The following is a 24301-nucleotide window of genomic DNA, read 5'->3' on the forward strand; positions in this document are numbered from 1 at the left end:
GACACCCTATAGATATCACAGCTTTGGCTTAAAAAAGGTCCAGGTACCTAGGCTGACAGCCACAAGTTGTCAGCTCTGAGTGACCTCAGAGAACAACTGAGCAAGCACATAGGAAACACATGGACATACCATCTTAGGACACTGGGGGGCGGGGTGAAGGATAAACTGGGGTGTGTGCAAACATCCCTTTAGCTTCTATGTCTGCTAAAGAAGAGTGAAGATGCCCTGGCTGCTTTAGCTTAATGGCTAGAGCATTGGCCTGCGGACTGGAGTGTCCTGGGTTTGATTCCAGTCAAGGACACATGCCTGGGTTGTGGGCTCGGTCCCTAGTAGGGGGTGGGCAGGAGGCAGCCAATCAATGATTCTCTCTCATCATTGATGTTTCTATCTCTCTGTTTCTCCCTTCCTCTCTGAAATCAATAAAATGTATTTAAGAAGAAAGAGTAGAGACTTTACCATGCACCAAAAACCTCCATTAAGAGGTTTCACTGGGAACATGTAGTTTGCTATCTCATTTATATAGAATTGTACACACACACACACACACACACACACACACACACACACACACACACAAACAGTGGTGGGAAGGGAAGGATAGAGCTAGAACTATACATAATGACTTATAGGAATTTGCAAGGTTATATTACCAAGTGAAAAGAAGTTGAAGGTGTTATGTAAATTGACTCATTCTATTTGTGTAGGACCAACGTTCTTATATGTTTGGAGAAAGATGAATATGGCAGTCAATTAACAATATTAGTCTCAGGGGTATGGTACTGGAAAGAGCTGGAGTCAACGGGGTGAGGAGAAAGGTGTGTGTGTATTCAGATAGTCCCAAACTTATGATTTTTAAACTTTGTAATGGTGTGAAAGCAAATTACATTCAGTAGAAACTATCCTGCAAATTTTGAATTTTGACCTTTTCCTGAGCTAGTAATATATGTTAAGATACTCTCTCTTGATGCTGGGCAGTGATAGTGACCACAGCTCCTGGTCAGTCACACAATCTCAAGGGTAAACAACTGATACTCTACAGTGTACTGTGTTGCTAGCATTTTTAGATACTGTGTTTTGTATTTTTCCATCCTATCATGTCTACAAAATAACCGTGTGTGTCTTCTAGTTCTGGCGAGAAGGGGAAGGAAATTACTCTTGAGATGAAACTCAAGATGATTGTCCAACTGTAGGCTAATGTAGGTGTTCTAAGCACATTTAAGGTAGGCTAAGCTAAGCTATGATGTTTAGGTTAGGTGTATTAAATGGATTTTTGACTTACATTTTCAACTTCTAATGAGTTCATTGGGATGTAACACCATTGTAACATCATCATTTAAAAATTATATAATTTTAAAATTGGTATTATTTTTTATAATTTGAAAAAGAAAAAATGCTTAATAAAAAACAGGGCAGTAATTGTTTTCCTTGAAATAATAATTTTATTTTATTTATTTTTAAAATATATTTTATTGATTTTTTACAGAGAGGAAAGGATAGGGATAGAGAGTTAGAAACATCAATGAGAGAGAAACATCGATCAGCTGCCTCTTGCACACCCCCTACTGGGGATGTGCCCACAACCGAGGTACATGCCCTTGACTGGAATCGAACCTGGGACCCTTGAGTCCGCAGGCTGATGCTCTATCCACTGAGCCAAACCGGTTAGGGCGAAATAATAATTTTAAAAAAGAGCTCAGAGAAGAGCTAAGAGCTACAAACATCCAAGGAATAGTAATGGTAACAGACATAATTTGAAAAGTAGTTGGTCAGTGAGAGACACTAGAAACATCAAAGAGATTCTTTAAAATAAAGCAGAATATAAAAAAAATGCAGAGTTAAAAAGGGAGAGAAAAATAATAGCCATAGCAGACAAAGGAGAACCAATATATGAATAATTGACCTCCATGATACACTAAACCAAAGGCTTTTATGAAGGCTGACACCAGAACATAAGAACAGAGGGAAAAAACATATAAATATGTTTCCATAAAATAAAGTCTATATACCAAAAGGGCACATTGAGTTCCAAAAAAATTTTGATACAAATGATTAATAACTAGAAATATCCTGGTATATTATGCTTCTGACATAAAGAGTTCTTTGGGTATTTAGCTTGCTTCTTCACCACCACCACCAACACCAGCACAAAAGAAAATCAACTATTTACACATAGATTTAAAAAAATTACTCTTGTACATTAACAAAAAGGAAAATATAAATAAATTACTTAAGGTATTTCAAAACCTTTTTTACATTCATTTTCTGTGAGTCCAGACCTTAGTGTTTGTGTTTTCTCATTCAAAATGGTCTTTACGGTATGAAGAGCACTCTTGATGGCCCGGCTGGTGTGGTTCAGTGGTTGAGCATTGACCCAGGAACCAAGAGGTCACAGTTTGATTCCCAGCCAGGACATATGCTGGGGTTCACTCCTGTTCTTCTTTCGAATTAAAGCTGATTCCATGATGGAATCTGTGGAGAATAGCTTTTTTTCTCTCTCTCCAAAGTAGAAAATTCAGCACCTGTACTTAGTGTTCTGTTGGAGAAGTAACTGAACTCAGAATGCATCAGGGATCCAACTGCAGTTCAGTGATGATGGATTCAACAATTGGCAGCAGTTCTTCAGAGAATACAGGCTGTGGTTTCCTCCTGGGATGACCTTGCCGGGACCGTTGACAACAGTGCTAGTGGAAAGTGGAATGAAACAGTTAGTTGAGCCTTAGAAAACAGAAACAGTAGATGAGCAAAAGATGATACATCAGAAAAAAGCATAGGGGAGGAAGCTGATTTCCTCCCTCACATTCTGTTTAGGGTTAGTTTAAAGGCAGAGTCCCCGGAGAATTAGTTTTGACTCTCAAATCCTATTTGGCCTCAAGGATTTTCCCTATTTCCTCCAGAATAAACAAAGGGAGAATAAAATCAATCCTTATAGAACACTTACATATTAAGAAGGGCAGATGGGTGGGGATATTGGTTTTGTAAACAGAAACTGTACAGGACGGGGGTGGCTGGCATGGGCCACTGGTGGCCCCTCATTCACTGTAGTTCATCACCACGTTGTCAGGATAACCTGTGCTGCATGACCTCCTTCAAAGGGAGGCAGTACCTAGTAATGAAACTAGGATACTAGTTAAGGGCGTGGGTTCTGTGGCAGAAAGACCCAATTTTTCTTAGGTCTTTCTGTCTTGATTGTGCATGAACTCATTTTTCTTAGGCAAGTGACATAGCCTCTCCAAGACTGATTTCATCCAATGCTTACCCAAGCAAGGGTGGCTTAACTTAAACAGTGGTTTCGAAGTTCAAGTGAACTAATTCAGACACAGGGCCTAATACACAGCTGGGGGCGTATAAAATGCTTGAGCAGCACTGTTTAATATTATGATTCCTAGCCTTAGCTGAGAAAAGTCATAGTGAAAGGGGGTTAGAATTGTCACACACATTCTTATATTTAAATAAAGTTAAGAGTTATGAAGATATAAAAATAAGTGAATGGGGTCCATAACGGATATAAAGTAGTAATAATCAAGAATACAATACCTGTTCAATAGAGTCTGGCAACAAGATACTACATAGGTTGTGTTTCTAGGTAAACTGTAGTTGAAGACTTTCTCTAAAATGTAGTGACAGTTGACATCTACAGGAGTGCCAGAGAGAATGCCTGGAAGTGGAACAGATGCCATTCAGTGTATTAACAAAGCCTCTGAACTCTCCTTCAGTTCTTAGCTTCTCCATCGTGCCCCACACATTTCACTTTACAACATGCTTACAGGCAGCTCTGCCTCTCAACTTTCTGCAGCAGCATATGCTGCATATGCAGGTTGGAAGCTCTGTCCCCCTGAAAGCTGCCATCTTATGGGCACAGGGAGACAGGACACAGAGGACAGGATGTGGTACCTGCGACACAGGCTGTCATGAAGCAGGCTGTGGTCCCTGAAATCAGAGCTCTCATTGCCCCTGAGATGATGTCATCCTTTCTGGAAGGAGCCATGGATGCTGGGAAACAGAAGCAAGAATTAGAGATTATTGTCGAGACTATTGAGTAGAATTCCAAATTCCCAGCCTTTGACAATTGTTCTGGGGTGGGGTCTCAGGTCAGCTAACTTAAAAAACAAAAAACAAAACAAAACAGAAAGCTAAGCTGGAAAATTCAAGATTCAAGAACTTAGTGATGAGCTCCACAACCAAAGTCCTCTGGTGTGTGAGGAAGAGACTAAGTTTGTCCACAAAGAAACAAGTCCTCAGTTTCATCCAGAAGGCTCCTGGTATGTTGGGAGCATGGCAAGGCAATTGCATTGCAATGATGCATTCCAAATATTTGCAATCCATTCATCATTATCATCTACTTCTATGCCCATGAGAGAAATCACAATTCAATCATAGCATTTTCCTTCTGAACTTCCACTGAACCCTTGCATCCTTCTCCAGGTGGCCATTATAAATCTCTGGGAACTGGCATGCAAAGTGAAACCTATGTGTCATCCTCAGGTGGAAAATAACCTGTCCATTGGAGCAAATTCTTGCTCAAGTTAGCTTGGGTATACACAGCAAAACTGCACTGCAGAGCAGGGATAAAATATAGACTCCACAAGATTTATTGCTTTACAGGGCTTTTTTTTTTTTTTTTCCTAACACGAATCATGTCACAGAGCAAAATGGAAAGCTGAAGCATGTTTACATCACATCTATTGTTGAATAATATTCTTTCCACTTACTGAGTGCGCCAATTGCTATTCCTAGGGAACTGATATTGGCAAAGCCACAGAGAGCATAAGTGGCAATGGTCTCCGAACGAATCTGTAAATAAGCATAAACACACAAGTGTATATAAGGTGCGACCCAGCTTATAAATATGACATCCTAACCAGGTTTCCTAGTGTGACTATGGAAACAGTATTGACAACTAAATGTGCAATGCATGGTGTCCAACACTTGTTGCTTCCTAGACACTCTTTTTCCATCTCCCCTTGAATTTTGAGGAAGGGAAAAGAGACTATGTGGATTCAGAGACTCTATAAAAGACTTGAGGTTTTCCCAGGCTGGTGTGGCTCCATTGGTTGAGCATCATCCCATGCACTGAAAGGTAGCCAGTTCGATTCCAGGTCAGGGCACATACCCAGGTTGTGGGTTTGATTCCTGGTCGGGGTGTGTATGGGAGGCGACTGATCAATGTTTCTCTCTCACATCAATATTTTCTCTCTTTAAACATCAATAAAAAAGAGATTTTAAAAAGTTGTTTAAGAAAAAAAAAATTGAGGTTGGTGGTCTTGGCCTCTACAAATTGCTACTTTCTGCTTACAATGATAGCTTCTAACATCAATATGACTAGGCCGCCTATTATAATGTGCCAGGCACAGTACTAACTACTAAAGATACAAAATGGGTCCCAGAAAATATCCACATTACATTTATTTGACAAAGGACTTATTCAGAATGTATAAAGAACTGTGATAGCTCATTAGTAAGAAGACAAGCACCCAATTAAAAAAAACAGATAGATTTCACAGAAGACATATGAATGGCCAATAAGCACATGAGAAGATGCTCATCCTTACTCACCAGGAAATGCAAATTAAAACAATGAGATATCACCGAGTCTACTCAAATGGCTAAAAAGGTGGACAATAGCAAATGTTGGCAAAGATGTGGAGCAATTGGAGCTCTTGTACATCATTGGTGGGAGCGTAAGCTGACATAGCCTGTTTGTAAAACACAAATGTACTCGGCAGTTTCTTATCAAGTTAACGTAACATTGCTGTGTCACCAGAAATCCCACTCCTAGGAATTACCCCAGGATATGTAAATATGTATGTCCACAAGAAAACTGTATATGAATACCTGTAGTAGCTTTATTCATAACAGCCCCAAGCTGGAAATAACTCAAATGTCCTTCAACAGGCAGATGGACAAACAAATTGTGGCTATCCATAGAATAGAATACTACTCTGCAATAAAAGGGAAAATAACTAATATATGCAACAACATGAATGCTAAGTGAATCCATTTATATGAAATTCTAAAATAAGCAAAAGTAATCAATAGTGAAAGAAAGGTCCTTGCTGCCCGGGACTGGGGAAGAGGGTTGTTGACTACAGTGGGACGTGGGACACTTTCTAGGTGTGATGGAAATGTTCTATATCTTGCTTGTGGTCATGGTTACACAGGGGACACATTTGTCAAAACTCATGTACACCCAAAACGGGCCTTTTGGTATGTAAACTATATTTCAGTAAAAAGAATGAGTTAAAATGAATTCTACGAGGCAAGAGGAAGCTCAGAGATACCTCAGGAGTTCCTCTCAGTATGGGCGTGGTGTGTGCTTGCTTTCCTTTCTTTGTTCCTCAGCTCTGAACATCCCATGGGAATATTAGGTGCCTGCTTAGAAGGGGGAGAGTGAACAGTCCTTCTCACAGGGCAGTGAGATGATGGAAGGTGAATTTGTAAAACCATGAACATGGCCCTCCGCCTCTATTCTGATAGTCAGGAGGTGGTGCTCTGGCCAGATAATTCTTTCTCAGACTGAGGGTCCTACTGTAGGAAGGAGGCCCAGAGATTCAGTGGACTTTGTTGTTCACCAGAGGTGTACCCCATCTGGTAAAGGCACCCCCAACAAGGAGGCAATAATTTTCTTTTCCAAAATCCTGAAAAATCTATGATTTGGTTCAAAGAACAAACAAGGCCAATGCTACATTCAAAGTGGTGGTGCCTTTTCCCCCCTTTTCACTCACTAGATTTTTAAAAATATGTATGTTTTCATTGATTTGAGAGAGAGAGAGAGAGAGAGAGAGAGAGAGAGAGAGAGAGAGAGAGACAGACAGACATCAATCAGTTGTCTCCTGCATGCACCCCAACTGCAGGATTGAGCCTGCAACTCGGGCTTGTGCTCTGACTGGGAATTGAACCAGCGACCTTTTGGTGCATGGGATGATGCTCAAACAACTGAGCAACACTGGCCAGGGCACTAACTGGAATTTTAAAAAATATATATTTATTGATTTTTTACAGAGAGGAAGGGAGAGGGATAGAGTTAGAAACATCGATGAGAGAGACACATCGATCAGCTGTCTCCTGCACACCCCCTATAGGGGATGTGCCCGCAACCAAGGTACCTGCCCTTGACTGGAATCAAACCCGGGACCCTTCAGTCCACAGGCTGATGCTCTATCCACTGAGTCAAAATGGTCAGGGCAACTGGAATTTTTAAAAGCTCACATTTAAGACTCAAGTGGTCATGGCAATTTTTGTTGATTATAAGGCCCCTCTTCTTATTCCTGGTTTCTGAGAACTCCTTTGTTGGTTGTCAATCAGTGTGCTTATAGCAGGCAGGAAAAAATATTTCAAGTATTCGAGCAGTCCAATGTTTCTGGACAAGCTCATTCTCATCCCCTGCTTTCTCTAGTGCTTTTCATTTAGTTCAGTCGTCTTAAAAAACAGGCCAGCCTATTAAGAGACCATAGGGAGGGAAATGGCATAAAGGACTGAGACTCCTCTTTCCCCTTTCTGGGGAGTTATGGGAAGGGGGTACACAGATGTGGCCATGGAGGGTTGTATAATAAGAGGAAAAGGAGGCTGGGATGATTGCATTTTGCCTTTTCCCATAAATGTGCGAGATTACATGATGGAATGGGCTGCATGTACTAGGAAATTCATAATAGATCCTACGGCTCTCCTTGCAAAGATGCCATATGTACAAGGACATTCATTGCAGCACTACCTCCAACAGCAAAAAATTGGTAATATTGTTCATCAGCAAGAGACTGGTTACAATAAATTGCAATGTGCCTGTACAATAGAATACCATGTCACAGACAATGATATGGAAAGGCATCTGAAATATGTCATTACGTGCAATGAGCAAGGCTAAGAACAGACAGCCTAATATGGTACAGGGAGAGGGGCTGGGGGCAGAGAATAGGGAGAATGACTTACTTTTCCCTCTACATCATTTTGTACCCTTTGAATTCTGTACCACAGTTTGTATCACATGTAAGCAAACATGCAAGACATTATGGTTAAGAAAGAGAACATGACTGAGAAATAAAGAGCTCATTCTGTTTATGTGGGTGCTGCATACATGTTCTGATCTCTTACACGGAGATCAGCAGTGGCCATAATTCGAAGGATTACATTGGGTTTTTGCCTCTTGCATCCAGATCTCACACTCCAGCTACAGTTACAGGGTACCTTTCCTAGTAGATTGTTGTCCCTCCCCCAAAACACACACTTCTTGGTTAGTAAACAAGAACTTGCAGGGACTCATCCCCATTTTGTTGATTGGAAATAAGATCTGGAAAATAAAAAAGTGCTTTTCCCATCACGACTCAACATTAGTAGAAGACAGTGAGCTCATATTTCCAAATGTCCTTTGTGTGCCTGCCTCTGGTTGGACCAGCCGTGGGCAAACTACGGCCCGTGGGCTGGATCCGGCCCCTTTGAAATGAATAAAACTATTGAAAAAAAAGACCGTACCCTTTTTTGTAATGATATTTACTTTGAATTTATATTAGTTCACACAAACACTCCATCCATGCTTTTGTTCCGGCCCTCCGGTCCAGTTTAAGAACCCATTGTGGCCCTCGAGTCAAAAAGTTTGCCCACCCCTGGGTTGGACTCACCCCCAACCCAAATCAGCTCTATTGTTCTTTCCTCGATCCCCTTAATAACCTGTTGGCAAACGTGCTCAGCATTGCCAGAACTGTGAGCTTGCTGTGCTCATTAACAGAACTACTTTCTCCTGGCAGCTGGCAGCTGGGGATGGAAAACATTTCATTTCATCTAGACCAGTGGTTCTCAACCTTGGCTGCACATTAGAATCACCTGGGAATCTTTTTAAAATCCTGATTTCTGGGCCTCATCCTCCGGAAATTCTATTTCTTTGTTATGGGATGAGGCCACAATATTAGTAACTAAGAAACAGAATTCTAATGTGCAGCCAAGGTTGAGAACCACTGATCTAGACTATTGTTTACTTTTGGCAGGGGAGCAACCTGGTTAGTGGTGGCATCTAAACAGTGAGGTCACTGGGCCAAGCACCACTGTGCTGCCAGTTGAAGAATGAACATTTGAGAAACAGGAGACTTACAGAGCCACTGCTCATATCAGATATGTGGGTCAAAATGCTCCCAACCATAAAATAGAAATTAGTACTCTCCTGGAGTATGCTGTTACATGTGTGTAATATGTGGGAGTAACTCTGCATGTTTGGTCTTTGGGGGGCTGGGAGAGATGATGGTATTGTTCAGAGGTGGGTTGTCTGTCTCCATTAGAACCTTGGGCAGCATGCTTTTCCTCCCCTTTCCTTTGAAAGCCTAGGACATTAATTCCAAATGGATTGTGTCAATGAGTAATGGTCAGAAATGTTCATCATTTCCCTAAGAGCTTCCTTGTGTGACAATTCTGTCCTTCTAGAAAGTAAAAGTTGGAGACTCAACTGCAAAAATGGCCTGAATAATGGCCTCTCCTGAGTTCTCTTATCCCATCCAGGGCCAAGCAGACATCAGCATCTCCTTGCAGCCTATTGACTTCGTTCTGACATAGTTATGGGATACTTGTCTCAGAGGTTCTGATCACAGACCCTGACCTTCTCTTCTCTCATCCACTTGGAGGGTGGCACCTGTGCCTAGGATGTCTAGGCACTATGTTGCGGTTTCTCAGAGTTCAGAGAATTGCTTAAGCTGGAAGGAAGGGACCTTCAAGATTATTAGACTATGAGCCCCAATAGGGGTTAGGCCTCATCACTTGTTCAGTGCTGTGGCCTCAGTACCTAAGTATGTTGTACATAGAAGGCATTCAATAAGTATTTGCTGATTAATTTCAGTCCCAGCTCCATAGTGCTCAAAAGTAAATGATCACAGTGATAAGGATTAGTTGTGTTTCTCTGTACACACACACACACACACACACACACAGTGATTAACTCAACATAACTGAAAATTATGAGGTGCTAAGTACACAATGAGTTCCATGAGACCAGGGATTTTGGTATGTTTTGTTTTCTTGATGCATCCCAAGTGCCTGCCATGCTGTCTGACACACAGAGGCACCAGTAACTATCTGATGAATGTATGTACGTGATGAAAAGGTGCACTGAACATCAAAAGATTTACTCACCGACATGTATTGCTGCACACCATTCACAAATTTGGGTCCAGCCTCTTTCCTTAAATTGATCAATTTTGAGAGATGCTCATAAGCCACAAATTCATTGAAGAATGTCTTATAACCCAAGAGTTTGGCAACCATAAAGCTGTCCTGCCAGTCCACTCCCATTATGAAGGAGAAGGGCATGAAGATGTAGGAGCATATTAGCTACAGAAACCAAAATAAGGTACTTTATTAGAATGGTGATTAGCTTCTGCCTCAGCCTCCGTACAAGATTGTTCCTGCCCCTTCTGTGTTTCCTTGAGGCATAAAAATCCCTTCACACACCCTTGCCCATCTATATCCATTAGGAATCAGGGTTGGAATTGGTCATTTGAAGCAATCTGGATTCTTGGGATGGGGTCAGGAGAGAATGACTGTATGTTGGGGCGGGGTGGGGGGGAGGAGGAGGATGTTAAGAGAGGGAAGTGAGGGTGAGAAGATGGGGGTTACACGGTAAGTGCGTACATTAGGTAAGAGTGTGCTATAGGCATTAGGGAAAACTGTTCAGAAACCTTTTCTTAGTTTTAAGAAAGCTAGGCAGAAATAAAATGGAGGAGAAACATAGTAGAATTATACCTCGAAACTTAGTTGTGGGTAGTCGAACATGTTTCCGAACCAGGACAGCGCTGAGTTCATAAAAGACAACAAGGCTATGAAGGCAATCAGATTCACAGCGATGTTTGCCACCAGGGAGATGGATGCGGAGGCTCCCTGTGTTGCGGCTTCTAGGAGATTCCTTGAATCACTTTATCAAAAAATAGTAATCCCAGAATTAACGATGAGTTTTCTGCAGATGGATATCACATGTATGGGAATGGACTAATCAAAGCTCATTTGGGTGGAGAGACCAGCTCTCAGGCCCATGTCTGAGTCAAAATACTCACCTGAATTCTATGAAATCATGGTGGCAGAGTGTAGGTGATGGGTATGTGTTATATTACTCTTTTCATATGGAGTCATTATAATATAAAATTAGGAAAAGATAAAACTTTAGGTTTTAAAAATTACCTCTAATTAAAAATAGCTATCAGAGAATATTTAGAAAATATTCATTATGTAAGAACTAACAGTTCGAGGAAGGTTTGAATATCCATAACCTCACTTAAGAAATGAAACATGACTATCACCTTTGAGTCTCACCTTCCTGTCCCCCAGGGCTCTTTCTTAGTCTCATCTTCTTCTCTCTAATCTCAGAAGTACCTGGCTCCCTTAAAATTTGCTTATCATTCTCTTTCTTTTCAATTTTTCTACTTGTCTGTATCCCTAAATAATATGCTGTGTAGGTTTACACATTTGCTAACTTAATAAGTGGAATCACACATATTTCATATATACATTCAACAACTTGCTTTTCACTCATGGTTAGGACTTTCCCTATAATACAAACAAAGGATGAATCTCAAAAACATGTTGGTTAATTCTGTGATTTCATGAAACACTCTTGAACATCCTAAATCTCTTAGTCTCTTCCACCTTTTTTTTCTTTTCCACAGAGCCAAAGAAAATGAACCAATGAGGGGCTAAGGATTATTATATCACACTGTCTCTTCCCTATCTATATACATAAAAGCCTAAGTGACCGAAAAACTGAACAACCGGTTGCTATGACACGCACTGTCCACCAAGGGGCAGATGCTTAATGCAGGTGCTGCCCCCTGGTGGTCAGTGTGCTCCCACAGCCAAGCTCCTGCAGCCAGCCAACCTCCCACGGTTCCTCCCCCTGGCCTGCCGCCCCGATGGGCCCCGATTGCCAGCCAGGCCTAGGGACCCCACCCGTGCATGAATTCGTGCACCAGGCCTCTAGTTATATAATAAACTTCTAGAAGTGATTATCCCATGGCTTCCCAATGGTCTTAAGCTCAATGAATACCATACTATATTTAAAGTGAAATATCTACATTTAACAGTCAAGGAATTGTACTGACATTCAGGTATTTAGAAAGATTTCCTCCAGTGTGAAAACAAGATTTTTTTGGGTGAAGTCTAAATAGCCACTGGGAAATTAAATTTGTTTTACTACCGTAATTCACTGTGCTCTCTGATGATCACCTTGAATTTGGACCTCCCTCCCTCTCTGGTTGTGTAGTGATGAACTAGGTGAACGTGTTCCACTTACCCAGTTTCCATTTTTATGGCATTCTTGAGGGTTATTTTAGGTGTTTCTGTCTCAGGCCAAAAGAGTTTAGCAACAGCCAGTGATGCGGGTGCTGACATAACTGAAGCTGTCAACAAATGGGTGGGTGAAACCTGTGATTTCAGGAGAAAAAAGGCCAACTTAGGTATAGCTCTTCTGTTGTGTTCAGAATAAAGGTCCCAAAAGTCTTCCAAGGGAAAAGATGGGCAGGAATTGATTCTATGTCAGAAAACAATACTTCTTTGGAGGCTTGGGAGAGCTTACTTAGCCAAATTGGCATTACCTTGAGAGTCGGAGGGAGAAGAGATGAAATTGTGTGAATTAATCACATCCTTGAGGAGAAGTACAAACAACTCAGATCATTTCAGAAGAGGATTAATCTTGCACTGTAGGAACTTTCAAAGAAGCTCCTCCACCTCTCTGTTGTCCTTTTGAATGTTCAAATAGCCCCTAAAGCCCATACTTCATTATGTCATCAATTTAGATAGGGGCTACCTGGGGGGTACAGGCATGGATGTACCCCTCTCCATCTATCTTCTGCTATCCTGAAATCCTTTGAGTCTTTACATAATATTAATTTACCCAGACTCCCTTAATCTGTCAACTATTTCTGTTTTCCTCACTGCTGGTCTACTTAAACTCTTTCCCCTTTCCTCCCTGTCACCCTAATTGTTTCTGCATTCTCGCTTATAGTTTCAGAATTCTAGAATCAGCACCTCTCTCCCTACTCCCATCTGGAGATCTGGTCAAACTGCTATTCCTAAGGTTTCCTTGCTCCTTTTCTTCTTCCCTCTTTTTATTGACTGGCTTTCCAAGGCCCAGACGTAGTCCTGGAATGAAACACATCTGTCTTGTGAGAATTCCTAATCACTGGTTCACACAGCTGGTGTATTATTCCATTTCTCCAATACGGGTTCCATCTATGTGCAGCTCTGTGCACCAGTTACCATAACATTCTCCAGCCCCATACCATAGGCCACCAGCTCTAAACTGGGCTATACATTGGAATCTGGGGAGTTTTAAAAAAATATTGATTCCTGGGTCTCATCCCAAGAGATTCAGGTTTAATTACTCTGGGTTATGGGTTTGGGCATGAGGGCTTCTAAAAGCTCCTTGGTGATTCTAATGTATGGTAAGAGGTCAGAGGTCAGACAGCATTTTCTGTAAAGGGCGATGGAGTAAACAATTTTGGCCTTGGGGGCCACAACTATTCAATGCTATAGCATGAAAGCTGCTGTACAGAAATGAATGGGAGTAGCTAGTTTCTAATAAAACTTCACTTTTATTAGAAAAAAAGGAAGTGATCTAGATTTGGCTCATGAGCCCTCGTTTGCTGACCCTTGTCTAGATTACCTCTGCTAATGTCAGAATAGTTTAATTTTTAATCTAATTTAAATTTTCAGCAAAAGTAACCTCATAATATGATTTCATTCTTTTATGGGTGGATATAATTCACATTTAGGTGACAGGGATATGAAAGTGAAACCCCCAAAAGGTCACTCCATTCAAATGCCAAAGGAATTGTGACCAACTATACAGCAAAAAGGATACTCTTTTGGTCTCCTTATCCAGCAGCAATGGGAAAAAAAGAAAAGAAAAGAAATAATAATAGCAAAGAAAGACGAGGTTGTATTTCCATAAGTCAACCCCCAAATATTCTTACCCCGAAAGAAATGTATGCGCCCAAGACACTTCCGGCAATGGTAGCGTACCCAGCGGTCATAATTGCGTGGAGTTCGGACTTGGTGACGTATGGTAAGTACGGTCGGACCAGCAGTGGGGACTCTGACTGGAAAGAAAGTGTGGACAGATTAAACATTCCCTTTGAAACTTTGGGACTTTATGACAACCTACTGACACTTCTATTCTCTAAATGCAGTATTTCTAAGAGCAGACCTCAGACCAGCTCTATCAGCAGCACGTGGGAACTTTGTAGACATGCTGAATCAGAGGCTCTGGGGGTGGGGCCAGCACCCCGTTTTAATAAGGCTTCCAGGTGCTCCGGTGCATGCTGAGTTTGAGGACCCCCACCATAAGTGTCTGGCTTATTTGGACTCCAGGGCAGTGCACTTACAGGATAGAGTCATGTGTTGTTTGCAAAGCTTGCAAGGCCAATTCACCTAAGGCCGCCACCTAGCCTAGGACTGAATTCTGCTGGCTGTGTACACTTTTCAAAGGTGGGAACATCACTGGCCAAATAACTCTACTCAGTGGCCTGGCCTTGTGATTCCCAAGCTTCTGTAACTTCCCATCTTCCAGCTTCATGCGACAGACCCTAAGTCACTTTGCTAATACCACAGGGAAATGGAAACACAAGTGTAAAAAAAAATGCCAGCAATAACAAGGACAGGGGCCCATAGGCCCTTTTCTCATTGAGAATCAGAGACACCCCTCTTCCTCTTGGGAGGAAAGGAATTGGAGAGGGTGTAGTTGTAAAGGCTTGAGTCCCATTAAGGAGAGCCGGTGCCTGCAGCGTGGGGCTCTCCATAAATAATAGCTGTACTTTTAGCATATTAAGTACCAAATTGAGCACCACAGAAGCATGTGTGCAATTTTACAATTTTCCCCTCATTATTTCTAATTGTTTGAAAAGATTGAATGTGTTGAGCTCCAATTTATGGACTAAATTGAAACTCAGTCCATGAGTCCTCTTACCCTGCAGGTAGGAGTAATCAACTCAAGATGGTGCCCTAATTAGTCCTGAGAGAGTTTATGACTATAATTATAATAATTTCAATTCCTACGGAAGGAATATGGGCCCCGCTCTAAAGACTCTGCTCCCAGCTAGCAAGCTGGGCTTACCAATAAGGCCCAGTCTGCCTGGAGCAGTTGTAAGCCTAGGATTGGGCCGTGTGCTTTCCTGGCTGACTTGATTTTTACTTCAAATCCAGTTTCCTGGGGCAGCCCTGATAGCAAGCATTCATGCTGGGTTTCTGTGGTGTGTGATGCCATTCTGCCTGGAGCTACGTATCTGAATGATGAGATGATCATTACCATTTATTATGTGTCCACCCCTCAGGAATGCTGCTGTTTTTGAGGGATATCTGTTGGCACTTTTTTTTTTCTTTCTTAAAGGGACGTCAAGCAAAGAGACACTTTGCCTGATGGGTGAGAGATAAAAATGCTTTTGTTCATCAACAGTTTTCTTCAGGCTCAGCAAAGATAGTGTTGGCCAGTTCAGAAAAGGGAGAATGAGCTCAAGTATTCATACAGCTGCCTGGTTGTTGGTTGAAAGCCTTTCTACGTCTCCTTCATTACCACAAGCACTATACTAGGGATGCCTGGGCACGTTAGCAGCTTCGAGGTACATGATGAGTTCCCTTCGAGGGGATGAGCTGCTAGCCTCAGAAGGGTGAGCCAGAGACCTCACCAGTTCAAAAACTCAGAAAAGATGTACTGAGAAGCTGTACACAAGAAGCCTGATGTTTTTGGTAAATGAGTCAGTCTTTCTTCCTGTCCATGAACATTCAAGAACCGAAATACTATATTAGTGCACCCAGACTCTTGGAATGGATTTCAACTCCTCCTCCCCTTCTTGCTCTCATTTTTTCCCCCCCTCTTTCTCTGGAATCCTGGACATTGTCAATACTGACTGTTTTCTATTTTGACACCCTTCCCCTTGCACTGAAAGGAATAACATAGTTCTTTTAAAATCCTACTTTCTGGGAAGAGTATCCATTTGAGCAGATGTTTTGTCTTATTTTATAACATTACAACTTACCTGTCCGACAAAGATATTGCCAGCAGCAACTACAGATTCAATAGGAGATGATCCCATAGTAACTAGCATTATCCATCCAACCTAAATGGGAAAAATCAATGAAGAACTATTTGTATATACACAAAATGTGAAAGTAGGGATAAGAATCTTTAAGCTGGAGCAAAATGCTGTGACCTTCAATTATGGGCACGCTGTGATGGAGCTGCGTGTGAGTATATCATATCTAGTCCAGAGCAGGCTGATCAAATCCTCCTGTATGACTCATAAGTCTGAGTCACTGTATATACTTTGAACATTATACAAATGAATTTCTGTTGAAATAGTGTAAACAGTCATGCTGGCTTTACTGTGTTCCAAGCACTGTGTTAAACTCTTTGTCCGAATAATGCATTTAATCCTCATAATAACCCTTTGAGGGAGGTCCCATAATTATACCCATTTTATTTATTTTTATTTATTTATTTGTTAATCCTCACCTAAGGATATTTTTTCCTTTATTTCCTTAGAGAGCAGAATGGACAGAGAGAGGGGGGGGGGCGGGCAGAGAGACAGAAGAAATCGATGTGAGAGAGACACACCGGTTGCTTCCTCCACGTGCCCAGACTCCAGACCTGGGGATCAAACCTCCAACCCAGGTACATGCCCTTGACTTGGAATTGAACCTGCGCCACACCAGCCAGGGCAATGCCCGTTTTATAGAAGGGGAAACCAAGGCACAGTCAGTTTAGTTGTTTTGTGAAAGATCACCCAGCTACTAAGTAGTGGCATGTAGTTGAGTTTTGGCCTTTCCTACTTAACTGAAATGAACGTAGCTTATGGTCCAGTTTTTGCACTGGTCCTTCCAACCAGAGCCTGTGGGGCCACCTCAGGACTTCCAATTGCATTTTCTCTCCTTTCTGTTCAGACACAGTAATTCTGAATGTTTAAATTGACAAGCAGATAATTATGGGCCCTGGATCTCTTGTTGAAATTCTGAATCTGCTGGTATTCATCTGGTTCATTCTCTCTCTCTCTCTCTCTCTCTCTCTCTCTCTCTCTCTCTCTCTCCCTCCCTCCCTCCCTCCCTCCCTCTCTCTCTCCCTCCCTTGATCCATTTTATTTATTTACAGAAATAAAAGGAGGGCCTGACTGTGCCAAGGCCTTGTATGTACTGCTTCACTCTCATGTGCATTCAAACTCTGTTAAAAATTTCCTACTTTTTAAAATCAAACATATGAGTGTAGGACTGACAGTTGCTGAGGCAGCAGGAAGGAGATAAACTTTTCATATTTAAAGCAAATATTGTGTGCTTACAAAACTCCCCTAGAAGCGAAAAGCAGCTATGCCTTCCTCCTTCTTGAGTTGATTCTCTAGCAGCCCCTAGACTTTTGTGACCTCCTTACATAGACCTACTCTGTGTAAGGTGCCGGGTGGGCAGCCAGGATGAAGGAACAATGCTGCTTTCCCCGGCAGGTGTCTGACCTGTTGGCGTCAAGTCTTTGACTTAAAGAAGTAATGGCTAATAGAAGTCCCTGAGATAACATTCCCTCCATGGAAACATGTGGGATTTGGGGCATTTCAATCAAATAATATGGGTGGTGGTGGATCTTGGTACAAAGAGAAAAATACTTAGAAAAACCTGGATAAAAGGCCGATAAGACTTTGTCCCTGAAATAATCCAGTTCTACACCTGTCACCCAACCCCTTCCAGTCCAGGTACCTTTCTAACGATCCACTGCATCAGTCCGAGGTAGTAGAGCATGGACATGACAGTGCTGAAGAAGATCACAATGGGCAGGATCTGGGTGGGTGGAGGTGAAAGTGATCACGGGTTAATGTTGGCCCTCCTGGTGTTAGTAGGTTTCAGATCCGGCTCCTTTCTGCCTCCCTCTGAGGCATCATAACAATACTAGGAACTCCTCTCGAACAAAACAACACTTGTATTGGGCAGCTTCCCCATGGACTGTCTCATATTCTAATTTGTTCTGGGTAAGCTTGAGTATATTTCATAGGAAAATTGACATTTTTTTCCCTCTGCTACAATGAGCTCTTCTTACTTTAGTTTCTCTGAGAAGGAATGAAGTTTGAGAGGAATTTGTAATAACTAGATCAACAAACTGAAGGTGCTACTGGGAGATATACTTGTTCTGATCTTTAGCAGGCATGGGTGCCACCACTCACCAGTGGTGGAGATTAAGTGTGAGCAACCTTAGATCCTTATTCATAGTGGCTGCACAGATCAGCTACAGCGTGGTAAGTGCTTACACACTGTGCCTCCTATAGAGTAAGCACTCATTCATTTAGCTTTGAAGGTAATAATTATTTTACTTCTAGATTTTTGAATCGCTGAAATGATTAAACTTGGGAAACTAGGTAACATCTGTGCTAACAAAATATTGTCTTTTTTCTGGATCCTATTTTCCTGATGCTCTTTGGGTGCCTTCAGTGCAGCCTGTGTGTCTACAGGGAGCAGCTTGTACCCCGCGGAGATCACGCAGAGCTGTGGTCTACGACCTCTGCACCCCTACCCCACCGGACCCCTTCAAGCCCTCTGCTCCCCAGCTAAATGGCTGGAGATAAGCCTCCACCAGAGGCACAGGATGGCTGAAGACAGTTTGTACAAGATCTAATTTAGAAAAATCTATTAATAATATATATTAAAAGACATTCTGTGCCATTCTTGAGAGCTCACTCATGTTCTTTCATTGGCTTTAATGGGAAGGCAGAGCCCTTCTGAAAGCCTCGGGGAGCTGGAGGGGCTCATCTCTCCAGCGTTCCCACAGGGATTCTGCTTCGGTGGACAGGATAGATGTTGCTGCCCCCGGACAACAAGATCTGAAGACACTCAGACAGTCTGGACAGCAAATTTCATCTTCCCTGTGGCTTTATTTTTCCCAGTTCTGAATTAAATTCATGATATGAGCACACTTCCATCTCAATTTATAAACACTTGACCTTTCCAAGATGGCTTAGTTATCTCAGCACCAAAGCATCAAATCAACGGTTTAAAAAATCAGCAGTTTGTAAAGGTTCACCATTAATAGTTGGCCTAACCGATGTTGGGGTTCTTTGGAGGTAAATTGGGAGTCACGAAGTGAGCAAACAATTTAGAAGTGTAGGAACAATAACATACCACAAAAGAATAAAGTGGAATGAAAAGCCACATGCATCTTTCCGGCTCATCAACAAGGATGTATAGGGATCCCCCCAAGGAAGGTGAGCTTCCTGGGCTTGTGGGAGCCTTGGGAGGGAACCTATTAGGCCTGGCCATGGGGCCAGCTGGGCTTTCTCTTGTAGAATAAAATCTCTCTTTTGGTTGGGAGAAGGCCCTGCCTCCAGGCCTGCATAGGCAAAGGCTGTGCTCAAGGAAAGATGGGAGAGATTTAGCATGGGGATGGTTCCGGACGATGAGGTTGATGTGGGGAACCAGCTGTTCTGGTTTGCTTGGGACTGAAAGGTTTCCCGAGCACAGAGCTGTCACCGATCCTGAACCTGGAACCAATAGTGGCCTTTTCACTGCCAGGTACCTAATGTCCTTTTCCCTGAAATCCCAGGTACTTTTACCCCATATGATTTTCATAAGTATCTCAGGCATTCTACAAGCCCACTCCCAAAAGGATTCTTTTAATATTTCCAACTTCCTCTAGATGTTCCCCTTAATGCTATGGTTACAAAGTAAAATGTTTGCAGTCCACTGACTTCAGATATCATTGTAAATGAAAAAGGGCAACAATATGCTGTACACCTACAACTTATACCTGGTTTATGGTGGGTTAGGTTCTATCGGAACGACTACACAGACTGAGAAGTTATTGAAAAGAAAGTGGCTACATAGAAAAGGAGCTTGGCTTTACCTTGAATGCAAATAAGTGGTCTGTGTATTTCTCACCAAAGACAAATGAAGCACCGGCATTTGTGAACTCCAAGAACGTCTGAGTGAAGAAAGGAAAAGAGAAGGTCATTACAACCAATGAAGTGGCGGTTACAATGCGCAGGACCTATCAGGCTCTGCAGAGGCGGGGGCCCAGCACGCTTGTTGGATTTGGTGGATAGACTTGGAAAGTTAATTTCCCAGCTTCCCCCACTTCTCCAGTGGATGGCATGGAAGTGTATTTTGTTGTTGTTAATCCTCACCTGAGGATATTTTTCCATTGATTTTTAGGGAAGTTGGAAGAGAGAGGGAAAGACAGAGAGAAACACATCGATTGGTTGCCTCCTGCACAAGCCCCGACCAGGGCCTGGGCCAAGGAGGAGCCTGCAACCAAGGTACGTGCCCTTGACCAGAATTGAACCCAGGACCCTTTGGTCCACAGGCCAGTGCTCTATCCACTGAGCCAAACCAGCTAGGGATGGAAGTGTATTTTTGAACTCTACATGCATACAGATTTCCCATCATTTCTGACATTCAATCTGACTCCAGAATGCTCAAGAATGAGTCAGGTGTGGTAAATTGTTCCAGCAAGTCACAAATGGCACATAGGTGGCACTAGTTACCACTAGATGCAAAGAAAGCCTGTTTCTTCTCTATCTGTGGAACTATTTTAAAAATGTGAAACCCGTTGGGCAGAATAAAGGGAGCAATCAGGGTAGGGTGTGATGTAGTAGATGATATGGATAAGGGACACCCATACTATTAATAAACTAGACAGATGTTAATATTCTACATAAGCCAAATTATTTGTCTAACTCATGCTACAGAATTAAAATTTGGGTCAACTAATGCAGACAAATAAACCTATTTTTGACATGTCTTGAAAATTATATCCAAATGTTAAAAAGCATTCTAAAAGCAAGGTGTTCATTTGAACCCAACTTACCTGAACTTGTTTGCCCAACCAATCAAAGGCTATATATCCAGGCTTAGTCCTTAGTATTAAGAGCCCAAGAAGAAACTGTAACCCAAGTCCCCAAATGACAGGCCTCCAGTAAACCTATGCAGAAAGATGAAGAGATATTACTCATTAGAAAATGAATACTGAACTCAGCATCAATGCCCATAGGATCACTATTTCCTTGGAAGCTTCTCTCACGAGAGCAGCCTATGACTGGCTTTCTGTGGGAGGCCAAAGTGGTCCTGAGCAGAGAATCCCTTGATAGAATCAGACCTAAACATCTCAGGATTGCATCCTCTCTTCCTAATCCTCAGTTTGAAGGCTTCCGTCCTGGGAGAGTATGTAACTATTATGTCATGCTAAATTAACTTAGTCACAAGAGTAGGCTTAGAAGGGTCATTAAAGGAGGAAGGACCTGGCCTTCCTACCATGCTGTTCATATCAGATATGTGCCATTACTTCCACTGCCTGGAAAATGGAAAGGCAGAACATGACTTCTCTGTGTGCCCCAGGTTTGTTGATCTGACAATTTGTAAGTGAATTAAGTGAAATTCCACCCTGTTGAGGGGCTCTCATTTCACTGTAAAAGGCACCAATTAACTCTAATGCAGACCCAGAGAGTACAGCGGTAATGGACAATCATCTGCTTTCATTTTTGGTGCAGAGATGAGTGGCTTGCAAAGAACTATGGGATTGGAGGCATAGAACACAGTGGAGACGTTCACCAGAACATGGCAAAGAAGTGGAATCATATTAGATGACTTTTTTTATTCCTTTGGTCAATCTTTCAGCCAGTAAAATCTTCCAGAGTTGGCCCATATGAATCATATGCAAAGCTTCAATGTCTCAGAATTCTTGCCCATTTAATGCGTTACAGGCAAGGAGGAGAATTGAATTCCATAAGAACAAAACTGTTCAAGGACAAAGTTTTGGGGTAAAACAGCCTACATTTCAAATGGAAATTTGATAAAATGCGGAATTCAATGATAGACTATTAGATTATTTGCTGGTCTGGGGAAATCTGGATAAAAATGGATGAGTTTTCTTTGTATGTGTGTTTCACAGGGGAAGGTGGGGTACATGAGTAGCGATTGGACTTGACAGGAGAGAACATCTCACTGGTTGTGTAACTGAAAAATCTCTGGAAGTGAAAAATGAGAGAGCAACTGTACAATGAAAGTTCGGGAAGAAGGGTGCCCTAGCCATTTAAAATATAAGAGTAAGGTGAGATAAATATTGAATAACAGTTCAATTTGCTCACACTCGTGAACCTGAGCAATTTACTCATGAGGGGGAAAAAGGGAAAAGAAACAAACAAAAAAGATCGCTTTTGTACTTACTTTGGTTGGGTATTTGGAAAATAGAAATAGCAGGATAATGTATATGATGAGGCCCCCGAAGGACATCAGCTGCTGCTGGCCCAGCTTGGCAGTGTCAAAGATCAGCCAGAAAATAACCCCCAGGATCAGCAAGCTCCAAATCACCCTAAGAGACCAGCACAGAGGCATGGGCGTCATGTTCTGTGCTGACTTGAAAATCTCAATCAGCTAAAACCACCAAACAAAAACAAGAGCAACACATCCTGGCACCAGAAGTAGTGCTTCTAGACATTGCACCAGATCCTTTCTGGTTGTGGCCATAAAGGCAAATAGCCAAAATATTAAGCAACATGTCTCCCTCACTCCACAAGTCTTATGGCTCTTTGCCGGTCCAAGGATCTATAAAGGGGTCAGAGAGGAGAAAGCATGTTTGGAGTGAGAAGTCTGGTGATTTCTTTGAGAGATCTCCTGGGAGTCCTCACCTCTGTTTTGGGAGATGGGTGAGGTGATACCTTTTAAGGGAGACCTTGAAATGTGTTCTCTGCAGTGGAGGGAACTTACCCAAGCCTTAGAGAGCTAGGTTTAGCCTGGGTTATGACTCTCTGGGGAATCTAGCAGGTATGACAAGTCTGACTCATGACTTGGGTGGCAGAGTCAGAAAGGGTACTGTGTTGGTATTGCACAATCCTGGTTTATTAGGCCAAGGATATGTGACATTTCCTAGTAGATCCTACATGGGCCATGCCGCAGAAAATTGGTTTTGGATCCTACCCAGTAGGGTCACTTGGAGGGAGAGGAGGTCCCATAGACAGAGACTGGGGGAAGAGCCCCGAGTGGTCACCGGCAGGACACAGGGTCCTATAGGAAAAAGTTGGCTTTAGGAATTTACAGGATTTTTCTCCCAAGGAGGCCAGAGCAGGAAGCCACCTTCCCAAGTAGAATCATCCCATATACTGGACACCATTTTTTCATTTAGTAGCACTTGAAATTAAGGTAGTTTATAGGGACATTTGAATACATCTCAAATGAGTCATTGTCGTATCTAAGCTTTGATTTACTATTTGTAAAATGAAGGCATTTTATTTATTTATTTATTTATTTATTTATTTATTTTTAAAATTGTTTTATTGCTTAAAGTATTACAAAGAGTATTACGTATGTCTCCTTTTTTCCCCCCGCCCTTGACAATCCCCTGGCCTCCCCTACCCGCCAGTGTCTTATGTCCATTGGTTATGCTTATATGCATGCATACAAGTCCTTTGGTTGGAAGGCATTTTAACAGATACCCCCTAGGTTATTTCTAGCTGCAATATCCCATAAATGAGGAAGCAATTTCAGAACAAACTTTTGAAACAGTTGGAAAAACTAACACCCCTCTCAACTGTAATAAGAGAACCAACTGCATTTACCACTTCAGCCAGAACCAATGGCTGTCCAGAAGTCTTCTGCCAGGAGATAGGAACTCATCAATTTGATGTTCATATTTGGCCATAAAGTGATCCCAGATCACAAAGAAGATGGCAACCACGGTGATCACGAAAAGAGGAAGGGCTCTGTGAAAATTCAGCACACAGGCTGCAATCACCATTGCCAGGTAGCCTGTCCAGGAAGCAAAGGCAGACAGTGAACATCATCAACACTGGCTGGAGATCAGCCTCCAGCGCTGATTTGGCTCAGCCAAGGGCAGGTTCAGTGAACAAACCACTGAACACAAGAGTGCTCCTCATATTCTTGATATGGCTATTGTCTCATCTGATGATAAGTCCCTAACAATCTCACCATGAATGCCACGAGACCAGGGTCCTAGATCTTTTTTCCTTATGTAACCTTCTGAGTTCTTAAATCTTGATGCTTGGTCATCGGGTCTCCCACTTAGTACTAACCACCTTTTTCTGGTATCCATCCAGACTCAGCAGGTGAACTTCTACCAGAGAAAATCCAGGTGTCGAGGCAACCACTGGCAAAAAGACATTGATTCACCTAGTTTGCAGCTCAGATTTTGCCTAAGCTTGAGTAGGAAAATTGCTAAGTGCCACAGAATCTCTAAAGGAAAGGGGTGGAGGTAGTAATCAAGGTGGCTGGGGTTTTTTTTTTTTTTTTTTTTTTTGAAAGGAGATTCTAGAATAAGAACAACAAGGTTTCCCATTAACGGTCAGCAAACAGTTTTGTTTGCAAGGTA

At 42.2% G+C, this 24301-nt stretch overlaps 1 protein-coding gene across 6 annotated transcripts in view; it reads right to left on the reverse strand.

The window, feature by feature from the left end:
* Positions 1-2495: 2495 nt before the first annotated feature.
* Positions 2496-24301, reverse strand: part of SLC28A3 (solute carrier family 28 member 3) — a 53697-nt gene continuing 31891 nt past the window's right edge. For 2 of the 6 annotated variants that reach the window (XM_059657047.1, XM_059657050.1), the window contains 14 exons: positions 23532-23721; positions 22144-22288; positions 20789-20902; positions 19826-19903; positions 17692-17772; positions 15993-16073; positions 13935-14060; positions 12254-12384; positions 10714-10882; positions 10105-10302; positions 4710-4791; positions 3892-3990; positions 3535-3655; positions 2496-2681 (listed from right to left, as the gene is read on the reverse strand). In XM_059657047.1, coding sequence (XP_059513030.1) covers positions 2555-2681; positions 3535-3655; positions 3892-3990; positions 4710-4791; positions 10105-10302; positions 10714-10882; positions 12254-12384; positions 13935-14060; positions 15993-16073; positions 17692-17772; positions 19826-19903; positions 20789-20902; positions 22144-22288; positions 23532-23721 — 1742 coding nt within the window. In that variant the 3' untranslated portion in view covers positions 2496-2554. Of the gene's footprint in view, positions 2682-3534; positions 3991-4709; positions 4792-10104; positions 10303-10713; positions 10883-12253; positions 12385-13934; positions 14061-15992; positions 16074-17691; positions 17773-19825; positions 19904-20788; positions 20903-22143; positions 22289-23531; positions 23722-24301 lie in introns of those variants that run through there. The other 4 variants (XM_059657049.1, XM_059657048.1, XR_009447642.1 and 1 more) reach the window with 4 other exon arrangements.

This window comes from Myotis daubentonii, chromosome 11 (genome assembly GCF_963259705.1).
Source record: "Myotis daubentonii chromosome 11, mMyoDau2.1, whole genome shotgun sequence".
NCBI classification, from domain to species: Eukaryota; Metazoa; Chordata; class Mammalia; order Chiroptera; family Vespertilionidae; genus Myotis; species Myotis daubentonii.